Source organism: Notolepis coatsorum (assembly GCF_963971535.1).
Source record: "Notolepis coatsorum genome assembly, chromosome: 11".
NCBI lineage: Eukaryota > Metazoa > Chordata > Actinopteri > Aulopiformes > Paralepididae > Notolepis > Notolepis coatsorum.
The window spans coordinates 21331101-21350928 of NC_140175.1; the positions used below are offsets into that span (position 1 = coordinate 21331101).

Below are 19828 nucleotides of genomic sequence, written 5' to 3' on the forward strand. Positions count from 1 at the left end.
TCCAATCGGATCAGAGATCATAGAGCGTCATCACTGCGTGCCCCAAAAATCGTGGAAAGGGAATGTGCGAATCTGCTCGTTTTAAAAAAGTTTTTTTTCCCCCTTCAACATTTTATTTCAGTTTTAGTGGAGGTCTACGAGGAGCGTTCTTTATTGAATATATCTGATGATACTTCTCCGGTACATTATTATTTACCTCCATGACAGTGGGAACCACACTGTTCCTTGTTTTATGTTTCCAGACGGTGCATATTTGCACAGCACCATCACTCCAATTACATGAGAAAATGGTACCGTTATTACAATCCACCAGCAAACGATTATATTCATGTTAACGCACTAGATTTACAACATAATTTTTTTTTACAGTTTTGCGATAATTCCATCCAACAACTGGTGAGCAGGTGTTGTCACTTTCCCATCTCTTCTCTAAACAGCTGGAATAATTTACCAAGTCCGTTATTATGAGTTGCATCACCAGCAGGCTCTGGACGGGGGATCTCCCTGTCTCTCCGGCTGTGATATGAAGTCTCTGGTAAAAACAGATACATTATAGACTGTGAGAAATATTTGGTGTTTCATAATAAATGTATTATTATATATATTTGTTCAAATCAACTTACCATGTCGTGCAATGATCTGAATCTGGTTATACGCCTCTATTTCCTACAGAGGATCCGCTGGGTGTGTCTGGCTGTCATAAGCCTGTCTGTGCTGTTTTGGTATAATGGCCGTGTGACCACCAGATCAGATGGATCCTCCCCTGTTCACAATGCTGGTCTCAGAGGCTACATCAGGATCACTTCTGGCATGATGAATCAGGTGAGATGTCGACATGTTTCCATCAGTTTTACAGATCTGGCCCCTGTAAATGTCCTAACCCAACCCCCTCCAATGTACAGTAAATTACCTAGTATGGTTTTGTCAATATTCCAATGTACAGTTTTGCTTGTTTGTACAGTGTCCCCCGCCCAACCCCCTCCAATGTACAGTAAATTACCTAGTATGGTTTTGTCAATATTCCAATGTACAGTTTTGCTTGTTTGTACAGTGTTCCCCCCCCAACCCCCTCCAATATACAGTAAATTACCTAGTATGGTTGTCAATATTCCAATGTACAGTTTTGCTTACAGTTGTACAGTGTTTCCCCCCCCAACCCCACCCACACAACCTCCTCCAATGTACAGTTTTTACGTCAAATGTATATACTCCCTTTTCTGGACTCTTTTTGTATCACAAACAGTACTGTATTTGCAAATCTGGTATGTCATAAATGTATAGATGTAGCAGTACTGTCTATCTGTATGTCATGTATGTCATATATGTCCTGGTGAATTGAAAATGGGGGACCCTGATGTAAACAAGACGAAAGTCTTTCTCTGGTCTGCATCCCCTTAACAATTGTGTGTATTGAGCTGTACTGTATTGTACCCATTCTGCAATCTGTTAATACAAATTTAAATCAATCAATCAAGACACACATTATTGCATGTATCCTCCACTGTCTGGCAGCAAAACAAATATTCGATTTCATTTAAACTAAGACTTTATTTCAACTTGTGAGACACTTAAGTCATCCTCTTTCACAGTGACAATGAGCTTACAAAACAAAAAGTTATCAGCACAGCAGGTTCATACATGAAGGCACAACAAATATGAATACACAATAAAACAGTTACAACTAAGTCGATACACAGTGGTCGGAGATCATACTTTTAAACATAGCTGTCAACCATCCCGTTTTTCCCGGGATTGTCACGTATTTGAACCTTCCTTCCCGCTGTCATCCCGTTCCCGTATTTTTCCATTTTTTTTTTTCCATTTTTTTTTTTTTTTTTTTTAAATCTTTACAAAATGGCTGCAATTCCCTCCGTGACGACAGGTGGCAGCAGTGTAGATTAGAACGTTAGCACAGGAAGTCAGACCGGAAGACGGTTGCGACCCGAAGAAGAAGAAGAAGCACGACCGGATAAAGGAGGGGTTTAGCGTGAAATGTATTACATTCTACAACTACCTACAAAAGGCAGAGAAGCGATACCGGTGTTCTGCCGAATTCTACTGCTTCCTAGAAAACTGCTGCCGTAGCGCAGAAAGAAAGAGAAAGACTATAGGAAAGCACTCTAAAATGTACTAATTGCCACGTGACAATGACATAATGGCAATAACTAATACATTAATTTACATTTACAGTGATGCCATGAGTACGTGCAAATATTTACATGCTTATAGTACAGTTCAAAATAACGGGACTGTCCCGCGAAAATCGTCACCCTATAGGACATTTACTTTATACATTCTGCTGCAAAGCCATGAGTACATGCAAATATTTACATGCTTATACAGTTCAAAAGGTGCAATGAAAAACATATGTTTAGCAAATATTTACGATTGTGGGTCATGCGCATGCGTGCGCAAGAGCAGGAGCGCTGGCAGAAGAATTCTGGTGTGCAGCAGAATTTGGCAGACCACCGGCAATGTGGGGTTGTTCCCGGAGAGCTCACTCTCGGCCGTGGTTTCTCAGTGTATAATGTATGGTGCTCTCCCTCAACATGCGAGTAGGGTGAGACAACACCATTCTTTAGTCCAAATAATACCCTACTTTATACTATATTATTGTCATTCGTTTAATGTAAAGTCAGTCTTACATTGCCACTGCTTTAACGTTGCATTTACCCATAATCCATTGCTGTATTAGACGTGCCAGTGTTACTTTTGTAATATGAATGAAGAGCAAATGTAAAGTTAATCAATACACAATGAAACAATATCTTTATCTATATCACATGTCAAAACTACTTTAATAAAAGAAGATTTCCGTTTTTCATTTCTCCTGTCTCAAAACCCTGCCCTCTTTTCTTGATCCTCCAATCACAGCTGTCGCTTACCTCTGACTTCCTCGTACAAACAAAGTTTGTACGAGGAAGTCAGAGGTAAGCGACAGCTGTGATTGGAGGATCAAGAAAAGGGGCAGGGTTTGAGACAGGTCTATTCTACTTCTGCATGCACCGGGAGAATTGAGCTCATAGCACAGATTTGGAGTTGATAGAATGGACATTGCTGTTCTTAGGAAATGTTGCACATGGTGGAAATAATGGAAATTAACATTTCTAACATGAACATTTAGTGTATGTTTAAAGTTGATACATTGAGGCATGGTAGAATTGTCCTTTATATTACAGCAGTATCCGTTTTTAACATTACAATTAGTGTCTGACACTATAGACACATGTTAAAAGTCAAAGTCAACTTTGTCATTTTCCAATTTGTGCAAGACATACAGAAAAATTCAATTACATGCCCCCCTTCCCACGGTGTATATAGAAAGAGACAATAAACACAAAAGTAACATAGGACACAATATACAACACACAGGACTATGTACAATATAAACAGTGCCTACAATTAAATTAACGAATGAATTAAATAAGAGGTAAAAGAGAACTTAGTGTAAATATTCTTTAATTTGTGTCAACGTTATAAAAATCCTATTGTATTCAACAAATTAATTATGATACACCACAATGTGCCCTTTCTATCTATTCTAAATCTATGGCCTCACGATTCCACGACTGCGCAGTGCAGACAATATAATAATATACATACGAGGGGGAGGAGACTACATTGGGAGAAGGCGGGGCTGGGGGGAAGGGGGCGGGGCGAAATATCCAGTTTTTTTTCAAATCCAAATGTTGACAGCTATGCTTTTAAATGCAGCAAGTTGAGGAAGTAGGGTTGCACGATACACCGATATTAGAGAAGTATCGCAATACTCGGCCATTAAAAACGGTCCAATACAACCGTATTAGTATAGATACTTTTAGAATAACAGCCTGATGCCATTTTACTCAGGGGTGTAAAAAGTACCCAGAAATGATACTTAAGTGAAAGTATGGGTACCGTCTCAAAATTCCACCCTTCTCCCCCCCTCTCCTCCCCCCTACCCTCACCCGACCCCTTACCCTTGCCCTGGCTATCCCCATCGCTGTCGTTCCTCTCCGTCTTCTTCTTCCTCTTCTTCCCCGCCGTTTCCCACACCTCCTTCTCAATCTCTTCTTTCTCACTCTCCTCCCCACTATACTCCATTCTGTCACCACCCGACTCCTTCCCTTTGCCATTCTTACCCCTATCGCTATCTACCTCGCCCTTCTCACTCCATTTACTTCCATCACTATCCTCCCAATACCCTGGATAGCCTCCCACAGGCCGGGGCCACCAATCGCAAGGCCTTCGCTGTTCCCGATCTCTCACAGCCACTTCTTGCGCATATATTTAGGCTTCCCGGAGAGCTCACTCTCGGCCGTGGTTTCTCAGTGTATAATGTATGGTGCTCTCCCTCAACATGCGAGTAGGGTGAGACAACACCATTCTTTTGTCCAAATAATACCCTACTTTATACTATATTATTGTCATTCGTTTAATGTAAAGTCAGTCTTACATTGGCACTGCTTTAACGTTGCATTTACCCATAATCCATTGCTGTATTAGACGTGCCAGTATAACTTTTGTAATATGAATGAAGAGCAAATGTAAAGTTAATCAATACACAATGAAACAATATCTTTATCTATATCACATGTCAAAACTACTTTAATAAAAGAAGATTTCCGTTTTTCATTTCTACTCATTCATCCAAAACAAGACAGCAATTGTACTTCTGCATGCACCGGGAGAATTGAGCTCATAGCACAGATTTGGAGTTGATAGAATGGACATTGCTGTTCTTAGGAAATGTTGCACATGGTGGAAATAATGGAAATTAACATGTCTAACATTAACATTTAGTGTATGTTTAAAGTTGATACATTGAGGCATGGTCGAATTTTCCTTTATATTACAGCAGTATCCGTTTTTAACATTACAATTAGTGTCTGACACTATAGACACATGTTAAAAGTCAAAGTCAACTTTGTCATTTTCCAATTTGTGCAAGACATACAGAAAAATTCGATTACGTGCCCCCCTTCCCACGGTGTATATAGAAAGAGACAATAAACACAAAAGTAACATAGGACACAATATACAACACACAGGACTACGTACAATATAAACAGTGCCTACAATTAAATTAATGAATGAATTAAATAAGAGGTAAAAGAGAACTTAGTGTAAATATTCTTTCATTTGTGTCAACGTTATAAAAATCCTATTGTATTCAACAAATTAATTATGATACACCACAATGTGCCCTTTCTATCTATTCTAAATCTATGGCCTCGCGATTCCACGGCTGCGCAGTGCAGACAATATAATAATAATATACATACGAGGGGGAGGAGACTACATTGGGAGAAGGCGGGGCTGGGGGGAAGGGGGCGGGGCAAAATATCCAGTTTTTTCAAATCCAAATGTTGACAGCTATGCTTTTAAATGCAGCAAGAGAAGGAAGTAGGGTTGCACGATACACCGATATTAGAGAAGTATCGCAATACTCGGCCATTAAAAAACGGTCCAATACAACCGTGTTAGTATTGATACTTTTAGAATAACAGCCTGATGCCATTTTACTCAGGGGTGTAAAAAGTACCCAGAAATGATACTTAAGTGAAAGTATGGGTACCGTCTCAAAATCGTACTCAAGTAAAAGTCCGAGTATCTGGCTAAAAACACACTTGAGTAAAAGTAAAAAAGTTTCTACTTGGGGAGCTCCAGTAGCTCACCACGTACAGTACCTCGAACGCTATTTCGGCTTCGGGGACAACCGTGCTCGTCACGGATCTGGGGTAGCGAGTTCGACTCCCGGACAAGCCGTACTTTCTCAGAGTGTCTTTCCCCCCATCTGTACCCCCATTCAACCTGTTTCTGTCGGTCATACTTGACCAGAGAAAAAGCGATAAACGCAAAAAGAACCAGCTGACTGGTCAAAGTAAAAAAAAATTAAATAAATCTACTTTTAAATGTACTTAAGTACTAAAAAGTAAAAGTAAAAACATTTTTTTTATTGCAAGGGATAGACCAGGGGTCTCAAACTCATTCCATCGTGGGCCAAGTTTTCATTTGATATGAAATTATTCTTCTGATATTAGCAGGTGTTTAATCAAAGATCTAGTCTTGCACAAGGACCAATCAGCTGGGTGGGTTAATTCGGCCAGAGAAACAAATATACTAATTCAAATAGTTGGACCTGCGAGATTTGTACTTTGTACTTTGTAGGTCTGCATTTAAAATGTAAGGAGTAAAAAGTATGTTTTTTTTCTCTGAAATGTAATTGAGTAAAACTACAAGTATACAAACCTAATAATACTCGAGTAAAGTACAAATCCCCAAAAACAGTACTTAAGTATTGTAACAAAGTACAATTACTCAAGTACTTTACACCCCTGCATTTTAGTGGCAGTTGAACACACGCCAAGGTATTTTCTACATAGTCTGATTGGGTTATCTTCCGCCCTGTGTGTGTGTCTCTTACTCCATTAGTGACTAAAATAGATGCGTGTGAGATAAATGATTGTGGTATCGTTTTAGAACCGGTATTGTGATACCTAGGCTGGTGATTTTAGTGTTATTTTACTGTATTCATGTGTGAAGGTTTATGTAAAGTTTTTTTTATGTTCCATGTTTTATTTTTCACACAAGCATACATTCACACACATTTTCATGCACTGACCTCTGCACACGCACGCACTCTATGGGACCACAATGGAAACAAGCTCTCAAGCTTTTTTGTGTACCCGTCCTATTGGCAGTGTATGCTGCTTCTGTATGTCCTTTTATTTCTGCTCAATAAAAAAAATTAGTGATGCACTGATGTGAAAATTGTGGCCGATACCGATAACCGATATTAATATTGCTGTTCTGGCCGATACCGATATTTACCGATGTCGATATCTCTGTATAGAAAACACTTTTTTATGATAATCAAATAAAGAGCTATTTTCTAAAACGCATAATTGTTTTACTTTTGTAACTTATTTTCAGAAATGACTGATATTTTGAAACTATTTAAGGCCAAAACATGTAAAAAGAAGAAAAAAAAGATTATAAAAAAAAAAAAAAAAGATTAAATATATATATTTTTTTAAATATCGGTCCTATCTTGATATCGGACCGATACCGATGTGTAAAAAAACGGCCATATCGGCCGATATTATATCGGCGGCCGATATATCGTGCATCACTAAAAAAAATCAATGACTTAATCCTTGCTTAATCAATACTTTTTTTTGTGTCGTCAGTTTCTAGATATGCACTGCAGCCAGTGTGCCTTGATATCCAGCTCAGGCCAGATGCTGGGAGCCGGCATAGGGGAGGAGATCGACAGGGTCGGGTGTGTGATCCGCATGAACAACGCTCCCACGCAGGGTTACGAGAGCGACGTGGGCAGTCAGACGAGCCTTCGCGTCGTGTCTCACACCAGTGTCCCCTTGCTTCTGAAAAACGAGAGCTACTACTTCCAGCGCTCTGCGGACACCGTCTACGTGTTCTGGGGACCCGAGAGGAACATGAGGCGGGACGGGACGGGACGCGTCTTCAATGTCCTCCTGAAGATGGCCAAGAAGTACCCCAAGGTCCAGATCTACGCTGTGACCAGAGAGAAGATCCAGTACTGCGATGGTGTTTTCCAGAACGAAACTGGAAAGAACAGGTACAGTGGTATGAGATTGGAATATTAACAAAGGACTGAATAGGGCGGTCAGGTGGCGTAGCAGAGATTGCGTTCGTCACCAACGCCGGAGATGCTGGGTTCGAGCCCAGCTCCCGGCGTTGTCACCAGCTTGGCTGGCCGTTCACTCTAATACAATTGGCAGTATTAGGGGGTGGAGAAAGCTGGCGGGTGGGTCCTAGGCGTTGTGGACAGCGACCCCTACAGTTCGGTCGGGGCGCCTGCTCAGCGAGGGTAGGATCTGGAGAGAGGTAGTGCGACCTTCCACACGTTACACTCTCCCAGTGAGAATCTGAGCGGCCAGGCTGGCTGCCGGCTGGCTGCACATGCGTTGGAGGAAAGCATGTGACAGTCTCCGGCCTCCCGGACCAACAGTAGGGGGGGTGCGCAACAACCAGGAAGGGGGGTTGGGAATTGGCATAACGACTAACAGTGGGATGGGAGAAAAATCGGAAAAAGGAGGGGAAAAAAGATAATAAAAAAACAAAAAGAAAAAAAGGACTGAATAACTAATCTGTGACTGCCGACTGGTAATAGATTACCGTCTTCTCCATAGTCAGACAAGAAGATATCAATTTCCACTCTGTGCGGCAAGCTAACCTAGCTTAGCACAAATGAAGGGAGGCGGATACGGATCAGCTAACAGTTGGCCAAAAACACCGCTCCCGGAGTATTTTTAATTTTAATTATTCTTTTCTGTTTCTGATTTTCTCTGATTTTCTCCCCGTCCCAATTAGTCGTTGTGCCAATTCCCTCCCCTACCTGGCTGCTGTATGCATGTTCTCCTACGAGTCGGTACAAGGGCGTCCCGAGTCGATCGCACGCTTCCTCCGAGACGTGCGCCGACAGCCAGTGACGTCTTTTCACTTGGCAGCGAGGACTCTCATTGGTGAAGTGTAACGCGTGGGAGGGCACGCTATCTCCACCAAGTCCTGCCCCGCTTAGCAAGCGCCGAGACCTGACCTGTAGGCGTCGCTGTCCACAATGCCAGATTCCCACCCGCCAGCTTCCCCACCCCCTAATACTGCCAATTGTATTAGTGTGAACGGCCAGCCAAGCTGGTGGCAATGCCGAGAGCTGGACTCGAACCCAGCATCTCCTGCGTTGGTGACGAGCGCAATCTCCGCTACGCCACCTGACCGCCCTCTCCCGGAGTTTTAAGCTAGGCTAAATGATCCGTAGTGAAGGATTTGGGTGTTTTTCTTTTTTTAAAACTTTATTTTTTAGCGTTTATCGCTTTTCTGGTCAAGCATGACCGACAGTTGTAGGGTGAAACGGGAGAGAGAGCAGGGGGAGACATTCGGCAAATGACGGCGAGTCCGGGAATCGAACTCGGAGTCAACCAGATCCGTGACGCAGCACGGAGTCCCGCGACGCAGCGCGGTAACATGGTGTGCTACTGGAGCACCCCTGTTTTTCATTGATCAGGACAATTTAGGTTATATTGCATATAAATATAGTGCCATAACACCTTTTAATTAAGGCAAGGTGGCTGTGGCCTGTGTGTGTTAAGATCTAAGAGACATTTCACTCCATTTTTGTATGAGCCTGTGAGGGAAGGGGAGTCATAACAAAGTGGTTGCCATGGCAACGCAGATAACGAGACAGAGTCCGAGAGAGTTGCTCAAGGTCAGCATTCTAGGAGATGGCACAGTCTGCCCAATGTAAAAGAAGCTGTGAAGCCAGACCAGCACTCTCAGGTTCAAAATTTAATGGCAGCCTGAAACAAACATGTTTCAATCGGAATTATGTATTCCTTCTTCAGTGTTATAGTGTTACAGTCTGCCCAATGCCCATGACAGTTGGGAGTGATGGGGGCAGGGCTGCAGAGTGCTAGTAACGTGTGAGAGAGAGACGTTACCTAGGTAATGAAAGAGAGATAACGAATCTATCAGTAGACAGTGGTAGAAAGCGAGCAGGCAGAATAGTTTGGAAAGCGAGCGAGACCGACACCAAGCAGAGAACGAGGGCTGGGGGAGCTAGAAAGGACCACGAGGAGATAGGCCGCTAGTGGGAAGCTAGGAGCGATAGCACCTAGACAGAGAGAGATGGAACTTTAGCCTTCTTATACCTCTAAAGACTTTCAATGCGTTCCATTCTGTACGAGAACCTTGGTTTATGCAAATAAACATCCTTCTTCTGATATGAGACGATGAGTCGATGACTCCAGTATTTTCTTCCGGATGCATTAACGGGGGAAAGACAGTGTTCCACAGAACGAGGGCCTCAACAATAATAAATAAACACAACGCAGATACTTGAAGGAAGGCTGATAACAATCAACGAGGCTAGCTTGCAGCCAGATTAGACAGGGTCAATTTTCAGAAAATCAAAACCCTGAAGGCATTTCGTGTTTATTTTTGGTACACAACATTTCTATGGGTATTAAGGGGTGCTGAATCCAAATCTGCTGTATACCAAGTTCAAAAATGTCAAATAAGGCCTCAAAATTGAGAAATCCAACATGGCCGCCAGCGCCAGCCTGAAATCTATTTAAGTGCATATCTTTCTGACTAAACAAGGTAGAAACATGAATGAAATGTGTTTTATATGTTTGCATACATGAAGAATTTAAAATCATATCCTGATTTTAGATCAGTTGTGAAAATGTTGCTTGAAACTCATATTTATAGCAGAAACTGTGGTCGTTATTGATGCATAACTCATCAACCAAATAAGAAAGAAAAGCAGGATGGATTTATTCAAACTATTTTCTCTTGAATTTTTTATCAACATGCCATTTATGCAAATTAGATAGTCCTTAATATGCGTACAGTATCTTAGGTACAGTAATTTATTGTCAGTCATCAATCGTATTCAGGCAGGTGTCGCAGGTGTCTTGCAGTTGCATGATTCATCCAATGCCACTTTTCCTGAATAGAATAGAATAGATTATAATATAATAAAATAAAAAGATTATTTTACCATATAAATAAGTGAATGTTCAAGTTTCTTTATTAGTTGTCATACAGCATACAGAATACTTTGCATGAAATGTTTCTTTCTGTGTTGCTCCTGAGAGTGTGCTAGATAATAACAAGATAGTAAAAAATAAGTATAATAAGTATAAAATAGAACATCAAGAAGTCAAATATGTAAACAAGTGTAAACAACAAAATTGTTCAGTGTATCTATATATACAGTATGTACAGCTGGTACAAAAATGGTGAGGTATAGCTTAGCTTGTGGTGCCACCTTGTAGTGGTGAGGTGCAATAAGGAATGAGAATGATGTGCAATTTCCTTACCAATAATATAAATATAAATATAAAGTGTAAAGTGTGTCTAAAGTGGTAAAGTGGGTACTACAGTGTGTTTATTTAAGTGAGTGTATGTGCGCTGTGGGTGTGTTGATGGTTTGCTTATTGTTCATTGTTCATTCATTGAGCATCCTGATGGCCTGGGGATAGAAGCTCCTTCTGAGTCTCTCTGTGCTTGCCATGAGACTCCGGTATCGCTTGCCTGACCGCAGCAGTTCAAAGAGGCAGTTGTTTAAGTGGCTGGAGTCTTTGATTATTCTCTTAGCCTTGCCCATGCACCGCTTGTTGTAAATGTATTGGAGAGTGGGAAGCCCACCTTCAATTGTGCGTTCGGCTGAACGGGCCACTCTCTGTAGTCTGCTGCGGTCTTGTGCAGTGCTATTCCCAAACCAGAAGGTGATATTGCCAGTCAGGATGCTCTCTATTGTGCATGAGTAGAAGTTCTTCACCTCATGTTCTTTTATTCTGAACACTGAGTCTCCATCAGCAGTGCCCCCCCCCCTCCATTGCGGTGGTTTGTAGGCTGGTGCTGTTATTCCCAGCCTCAAACCTCGCATAGAAGGTATTGAGATAATTTGCCAGTTGGATGTCACTGTTCAGTTTGAGGGAGGTGCCTTTGTAATCTGTCATCGTTCTGAGGCCCTGCCACATAGCTCTAGAGTCAGCCTGTTCATATTGAAGTTCAATTTTATCCCTGTAGCGCCTTTTTGCTTCTATTACTGTCCTCCTAACATTGTATCTCGCCACCTTGTGGTCATTCATGTTGCCTGTCACAAGCCTGGCATTGTATGCTGAGGTGCGCGCCTTCAGAGCTTCGCGGATGGATTTGTCTACCCAGGGCTTTTGGTTTGGGTAAACTCTAATTGTGGTAGAGGGGATTGTTTCTTCTACCAAAGTACAAACAAAGTCCAGCACTGTTTCCGTGTAGTCATTAATATTATCTGTGTTATCGCGGAACACCCCCCAGTCTGTACATTCTAGTGCAGCTTGGAGCGTCTCCTCCGACGCCACCGTCCAGCGCTTCACCTCTCGCGATACTACAGGAATGCGCTTGAGACTTTGTTTATACTGCGGTACAAGAAAGATGGCGTCGTGATCTGACTTGCCGAAAGGACTGGCAGCATGTGATTTGTACCCGCTCTTAAATTGCGAGTAGCAATGGTCTAAAATATTCCCGCCTCTGGTAGAACAAGTCACATGCTGGTAGAAGTTTGGCAGCACTTTTCTCAGATTGTGCCTGTTTTGATGTATTGGTCATGGTATCTGTCAAAGACGACATCTACCCTCTGGTATTTTGCTCCCATCTTCAACACGGTGTCAGTGAACTTGTTGGCATAGTCACCAAATGTTGTAGTGTCCGGTGGCTTTCCGAGTGCCATTACCAGAGCTTGGCCATCAATGACCAGGCAGCTGGGTCCCTGAAGGGTAAGATCTGCAGGGGTTTTAACTTGTTTCGTCAGTATATTTGCTAACACAGACTTGTTGGTGGAATGTAGACTCCCGTTAGTTGTGGCCAGAGATGGCGGGATGGGCATGAGCTCATGCTGGAGGATATTGTCAAGGTCTACCTTACGACCTGCTCTGTAAGCTGTGATGAGCCTTTGTAGAATCTGCCTGTCCACTTTGATGGTGTTTTGCTTGTTCTTGGAAAGTTGCACAACTTCATACAAAGAGGCAAATGTCTTGGCTTTGTTCATTCGAATGGGTGATTTCAGGTTCAGGTGCTGGTCACTATCTGGAGGTTCACACAAACGTTTGTCCACAAACATGTTCAGTTGTGCCTGTCCAAGGTGTTCTGCGCCAAGTAGGGATTCTTGAATCTCCGGTGTGACTACGTCCTTGTTGATGTATGTAAGAAAACTTACAAAAGCACATTTAATTCAGGTTTGTACCTTGTGTAGTCACACTTAACTCATTAAGCCCCACCATTTATTTTTTGAAAATTCGCCTAAAACAGCATGCTTACATTAAAAGGCTTATATATCCAGATTTATAAGAGCTACTTGCATAAACTTGGTACCTGAATAAAGCTAAGACTTGGGGGATTCTAATGTTGGTGTCCAACACTGTACAGTTATTACCAAATTGCTGTAGTATTCCTGCAAACACTGAAGAAATGTCATTTTTTTATCCTCGCCTATACAAAGATTACAGTTCGACAGTCAAAAACACCCTGTTACTCATGGTTGCACCCCAGCTATATTCCTACTCTCTTCCTCCATAGGTGCAGATGTTCTGTGCAAAGTTTCATGTCAGTAGAATAAAAACTGTGGGTTTAGCACCTGTTTTTGTGGAGAGAGGGCCTGGTGCTGGCGGCCATGTTGGATTTCTCAATTTTGAGGCCTTATTTGACATTTTTGAGCTTGGTATACAGCAGATTTGGATTCAGCACCCCTTAATACCCCTAGAAATGTTGTGTACCAAAAATAAACACGAAATGCCTTCAGCACTTTATACAAGCACATTTTCTGAAATTCTGCCTAGTCTAGATAGCTTTCTACTGATTGCACAGAGAGTAAATTAGTGTCCATCATTTTGTCTAACTCTGGAGAAGACGGTAAGTGTATTTCCCATAATGTTGACGTGATCCCTTAAGCCTGAATGTTGGTTGTGTCTTTCAGAATGAAGTCTGGGGCATTTCTCAGTACTGGTTTCTTCACCATGATTCTGGCCATGGACATGTGTGACAGTATCCAGATCTATGGAATGATTAATGATAATTACTGCAGGTGAGGTATTTTCAACTACTACCCGACTTTACGACCTGTACTCTTTGCATCCTTGATAACACCTTGACAGAGTAATTTCCCATTAAATCTGGAGTAAGACAAGGCTGCATCCTCTCCCCTATTCTGTTCCTGATTACCATCGACTGGGTTATGTGTCAAACTACATCAGACCGTCCCCGTGGAATCCAATGGACCCTGTTCTCCTTTATGGAAGACCTTGACTTTGCAGACAATCTGGCAGTCATGTCATCCACTTGTAGCCACCTCCAGGAGAAGTCTGACCGGCTAAGCAATTATGCAAAGCAAACTGGTCTCTACATCAACCAGAAAAAGACCCAGGTGATGTGCATCAATGCCCCAACAGCACCTCCAATCACCATCGATGGAGAGGCGTTGGAATGTGTAGAAGACGTTACATACCTCGGAAGCCTCATAAGCAGTGAAAGTGGAACGCAAAAAGACATCAAGATGCGTCTCAACAAAGCAAGAGGTGCTTTCAGCCAACTTCGCAACATCTGGAAGTCTAAACAATATAGCCTTAAAACCAAACTCAGGCTCTACAACAGCAATGTTAAGTAAGTCTGTCCTGCTATATGGCTCTGAGTGCTGGAGAGTAACAAAACAGGATATGAGACAGGTTGACGTCTTCCATAATAGCTGCTTACGTAGGATCTGCAACATCTTTTGGCCAAATAGAATCTCGAACGAGGAACTTTATAAGAAGACAGGCAGCTTGCATATGTCCCTTGAGATAAGGAGACAGAGGTTAAGATGGCTCTGCCATGTATTGAGGATGCCCAATGAAAGGTTACCCAAAGTTGCCTTGAGATGGACCCCAGTTGGGAAGAGAAAGAGGGGGTAGACCAAAGAACACCTCGCGAAGGACAGTGATGATGGAGCTGAAGGAGATGGGTCTTTCCTGGGACGAAGCGCAGGCCAAAGCACGAGACAGGATTCAGTGGCGGATTCAGTGGCAGTGTATGATTGCAGCCTTATGCCCCAACCGGGACGAAGAGGATAGGACGCCGAAAGCCTATTCAAATCTATCATGTCAACCTGCTTACGATGTGGCATGCCAGAGATGTGCTGGTATCTTGTGTTTCTCCTTGTGTCTTCCCTTACTCCTCACCAAGGGATGAAGGTGTCGAGGTGACGTATGGGCCAGGGCTCTCAAAAATACAGCTGCAGCAGATGAAGGAATTGGTGCAGAGAGCCTCAGGTGTGTTCTCCAGTGTACCAGGCCAGACCACCCTGGTGGAACACCACATCCAGACAGAGCCGGGTCGGAAGGTGAAAATGCGGCCTTACAGAACCCCAGAAGCCACGAGGGTCATCATTGAAGAAGAGGTCAAGAAGATGCTGACACGGGCGGCTACCTGGTGCAGTGGGCAAGGCGCTCACCACGAATACTGGAGACGCTGGGTTCGCCTGTTCGAGCCCAGCGCTCCACATTGCTTTCAGTTTAGCTGGTTGTCCGTACTAATACACATTGGCAGTATTAGGGGGTGGGAAACTGATGGGTGGGGATCGGGCGTTGTGGACAGCGACTCCTACAGGTCGGTTGGTGCGCCTGCGCAGTAGAATCAGGAAGCGATGGGGGCGGCGCCCCTCCAAAGCGCAGACCCCTGACGCTGAAAGATCGCGCCGCGCAGGTGAAAAGATGCTACTGCTGTTACCTCGAGTATCGGAGGGGACTCGTGCTATGTATGACTTAGTCCACATTGCAGCCGGGATGGGAGAAAAATAGAAAAATGGGAGAAAAAGTGGACCAAAAAAAAAGAAGATGCTGACACTGGGCGTCATAGAGGAGTCCTATAGTGAATGGGCTAGCCTGATCGTCCTGGTCCCTAAGCCAGACAACACAAAAAGGTTCTGTAATGATTTTCGGAAGCTTAATGAAATATCTAAATTTGATGCCTATCCCATGCCTAGGGTTGATGAGCTGATTGACCGGCTGGGGGAGGTCCGGTACATCAGCACCCTGGATCTAACCATGGGGTATTGGCAGGTGCCTCTAGCAACTCCAAGGAGGTGCCTCTGACTCCAAAGAGAAGACTGCGTTTGCTACCCCCACAGGGCTGTACCAATACACAGTGTTGCCCTTTGGCCTGCATGGAGCCCCAGCCACCTTCCAAAGGCTAATGGACAAAGTGTTGAGACCTCACCGTGAGTATGCAGCTGCATATCTGGATGATGTGGTAATCCACAGTGAGGACTGGGAGAGCCACTTGGACAGGCTTGCCGCGGTATTGGAGGCTCTCCGCAAAGCAGGTTTAACAGCCAATCCAAAGAAGTGCAAGCTTGGTTTGGAGGAGGCTGAATACCTGGGTTTCACCATCGGACGAGGAAATGTGAAACCACAGGAGCGTAAGGTTCAGTCTATTGAGGAGTGGCCCCGACCAGCAACTAAGAGACAGGTAAAGACCTTCCTGGGACTTACCTCCTATTACTCTCGTTTCATCCCTAACTACTCCTCTATAGCTGCTCCCCTCACAGACCTAACCAAAGCCACCAAGCCCCTCATGGTGGAATGGACGGAAGAGGCAGAGAAGGCGTTCCAGGGTCTCAGAGAGCCCGTGCTGGTCACCCCGGATTTCACGCAGGAGATGATCGTGCAAACAGATGCGTCAGAGGTGGGAGTAGGAGCCGTACTCTCTCAAGAGATACGAGGTGAGGAACATCCAGTACTCTACATCAGTAGGAAGCTGAAACAAAGGGAGCAAGGATATGCCACGGTAGAGAAGGTAGGACTGGCTATCAAGTGGGCACTGGAGCGTCTCAGATATTATCTGGTGGGCCGACATTTCTCTCTCATAACTGACCATGCACCCCTAGTCTGGATGTCCAAAAAGAAGGAGACTAATGCTCGAGTCGGTAGATGGTTTCTTTCCTTGCAAGAGTTTGATTTCTCTGTGATCCACAGGTCGGGAGCCAAACACGGGAACGCAGACGCCCTGTCCCGGAGGCCTGAATAGTTTTACCAACGGATTTCCAGTTCCGCGTTCTGCGTTCTGATTGGCCACTGACGTTTCTGGTCGCGGCAATCGTGTGACTGCAAGTTCTGCCACCGGTTAAGCTTAGGCACTCTTTCGAAGTTGGTTAAGGTTAGAGTTTGTCTTAGAGCAGGGCGATAGAACACCAGCCCTGATTCCAAACTCTAACCTTAACCAACTTCGAAAGAGTCGCCTAAGCTTAACCAGTGATAAACTAGGCGTTAGGTAGTTTTATGCTGTTCGAGGCGGAAATGGCCGCGTCACGCAATTGGGCGCACATGTCACATGACCAGAAAAGTCAGTGGCCAATCAGATCGCACCAGAAACGTCAGTGGCCAATCAGATCGCAGAACGCGAACGCGGAACTGGAAATCCGTTGGTAAAAGAATAGACGCGTCCCGGAGAGATGCCCTCTGGACCTTATTTGCCTCTCCCAAGCAGGGACTGAAGGGGGGGGTATGTAAGGGGCTGAGGGGAATGGTGATCAATAGATGCTATGTTCCTGCCTGTTGGCTCCCCCAATGGAGAGAAGAAGACTGACAGCTGCACACATGCAGACCCACACACAGCTGTCTTTCAATTAGCAATCAGCATGCCTCTCAAAGAGGACAGACCAAGAACATCAGAGGGTGTCTTGGAATGGAGAGTGGGAGAGCTGTTGGGAGACAACCAAACTGTGAGTTAAACAGCCGGTAAGCCGGACAGCGGCCCGGCCTAGTTAAAGACTGGACTATAGCAAAGACAGTTAGGTGCTTCACTGGGAGCCAGTATGATTTTTGTTGGTTTCTTAATTTTCTGTTTTGTTTAAATAAATGCCCCTGGCCATTGCCCAGCGGGGAGCTAAAGCTGTTTGACTGTGTGTTTGATTATTTGTACAACCATATTGCACCTTCCACCTACCCCTGTCTGCTACCTTTGTTACAGTATGCATGTATGATAATATGTATGAATGTAGCACTCCCAGGTGTGTACCCTTGGTTGTGCTACTGATGGTAAAGGAATTTAATGATGGGGGGGGGGGGGGGGGGGTTGACGTTCTGAGTACATCCGCCTGACTCTTTTCAACCTTGCTTTCTCTCACTTATTACCGTAATTCCTCTAATAGTAACCCCGGCTTGTATTTGTTTCAACTGTAGCGGGTACCAGGCTTGTATTAGGAGGAGGCCTGTATAAGAGGGAGGCCTATATTTCAAATTTTCAAACGGATCATAATGAATAAATCAACATTTTGTCAGTTTGAACCCAGTAAAATGTACTGGGTTCATTTATTGAAACCAAGTAATGTATGAAATAGTAAACAGTGCAATTACAGGTGGTCACTGGTCATTTCAACGTTTTCAAAGTGAAATCAAGTAACTAGCTCAGTATGCAGCTCAGTATATTAGTAACCCGGCTTGTATTAGGAGGCCGGCTTATAATTGCTTAGCTCAAGAGCGCACCCGGCCATTAATAGAGACCCGGCTTGTATTTGAGACCCGGTTACTATTAGAGGAATTACGGTATGTGTATTTTGTAAAATGATATATCAAAATAAAAGTCTTGCCAATATTGATAGGCATATTGTGATATCAATATGAATTGTTATTTGATATGTTGTTCAGCCCTACAATACCCCTCTGGTAAATTGTTACCTTAAAGGCTTAAACCATAATTTCCATGTCTTCCTTCTCCCATGCCAGTGATGCCAATCACAGTGTGGTCCCCTACCATTACTATGAGCGGAGCCGGATTGACGAGTGCAGGATGTACAAGGTCCACGAGCGTGCGCGGCGCGGGGGCCACCGCTTCATCACAGAGAAGGCCATCTACGCCAGGTGGGCCACGCGACACAGGATGGAGTTTAAACATCCCTCCTGGAGCGAAAGGAGAGGTTAACCCCGGAGGCATTGCTGTTGACCTTTCACCTCTGTTGACCTTCATGCTGGTTATTATCGTGCAGTGTTACTGAATAGTCATAGAGCTGTATTGAATGTGCTCTTCTGAAAAACCCTGTTCCTCATGGTCCAACGGCCATTTTTGAGTGAGATGATCTTCTTCTACAACCTTCCTTAATAAGCCTCCTCCACTGACTGGTGCACCGTCAATTCTTTTTAATTTTTGTAACTTTTTGTAGGGCATTTTTTTATTTCTTTTATTTTAGTGTTTTTACAGCTTCATTTTATTGGCCATACAAGACTGACAGAGGAGAGGAAGAACGGGAGAAGAGGTGGGGAGGACATGCGACAAATCATCGACGGGAGCGGGAGGCGAACCCGGTGCATTTTATTGACACGACAGTTCGGAAATTGGGAGAGAGAGAGAGATGGGGAGGACATGCAACACATGTCCTGCTGTTGCTGCATTCAATGTATTTCCAACGCAGAGGAGCGTGTACAGTACCTCACGTTGTACCTCGTGGCTGCATACGCTCCTCTACACTGGACAGAATACCATTCCCATTTCCCATACAATCACATAAAGCTGTCTTCTTATTGGTAGCAATTTGCAAGGTCAGCTGCAACTTTTTTTTATCCACTTTTTTTCTCCTTATTTTCTATTTTTCTCCCATCCCAATTTCGTATTTCCAATTCTTCCCTCCCCTGTCTTGAACGTTGCTAGACTATGCCTCCCACTGGTCAGTTGTAGTGAGGATAGAAGCCTTGCATCACTTGTCCCCTCCGGTACACGAGGAGGCAGCCTGTCGCATCTTTTCACCAGACAGCTCGAACTCTCAGTGGCGAGGAGTAACGTGTGGGAGGCTCACGTTCCCCCCGATACTTCCTGTTTCTGCTGTACAGGCCTCACCCAACCGACCTGTAGGAGTCGCTGTCCACAACGTCCAATCCCCACCCACCGGCTTTCCCTCTAACAATTGTGTTAGTATGACGGCCGGCCAAGCCGGTAGCAACGCCGAGAGCTGGGCTCGATACCAGCATCTCCTGCGTTAGTGGCGAGCGCCTTGCCCACTGCGCCACTCAGCCGCCCTAAGTTGAAATAATTTGAAAGTTGAGCACAGCGCTTGGAGAGGTGTGCCACACCAGTCGCTCTTCCCATAGGAAAATAATGGCTCAGCCGGCGCAAAGAGATTCTGCCGGCGATCACGTGCCAACGTAACCGTGGAAACGCTGTGGCTGTCCTGTATACACAGGAAGTGTAGTTGCTGCCTTATAAGACTAACATTGACATTGAAAATGAGGAAATTCATCGATCATGTAAAATAGATTTTTTTTATTGTTTTATAAAAAAAACGAAAAAATAGTTTTACTAG

At 44.1% G+C, this 19828-nt stretch overlaps 1 protein-coding gene across 1 annotated transcript; it reads left to right on the forward strand.

Annotated features, from left to right (window-relative positions):
* The first annotated feature begins 323 nt into the window (after positions 1 to 323).
* Positions 324 to 19828, forward strand: st6galnac4 (ST6 (alpha-N-acetyl-neuraminyl-2,3-beta-galactosyl-1,3)-N-acetylgalactosaminide alpha-2,6-sialyltransferase 4). The gene is made up of 5 exons (XM_084324701.1): positions 324 to 535; positions 673 to 822; positions 7173 to 7582; positions 13481 to 13588; positions 18261 to 19828. Exons 1-5 carry the CDS (start codon positions 524 to 526, stop codon positions 18454 to 18456), a joined length of 876 nt encoding a protein of 291 aa, XP_084180827.1. The 5' UTR covers positions 324 to 523; the 3' UTR covers positions 18457 to 19828.

What these genes read in the sequence shown, in the direction of transcription:
- st6galnac4 (XM_084324701.1), top strand. An exon ending in CTTCTGGCATGATGAATCAG is followed by an intron (nt 823 to 7,172) that starts GTGAGATGTCGA and finishes TTGTGTCGTCAG; the next exon opens with TTTCTAGATATGCACTGCAG. An exon ending in AACGAAACTGGAAAGAACAG is followed by an intron (nt 7,583 to 13,480) that starts GTACAGTGGTAT and finishes TGTGTCTTTCAG; the next exon opens with AATGAAGTCTGGGGCATTTC.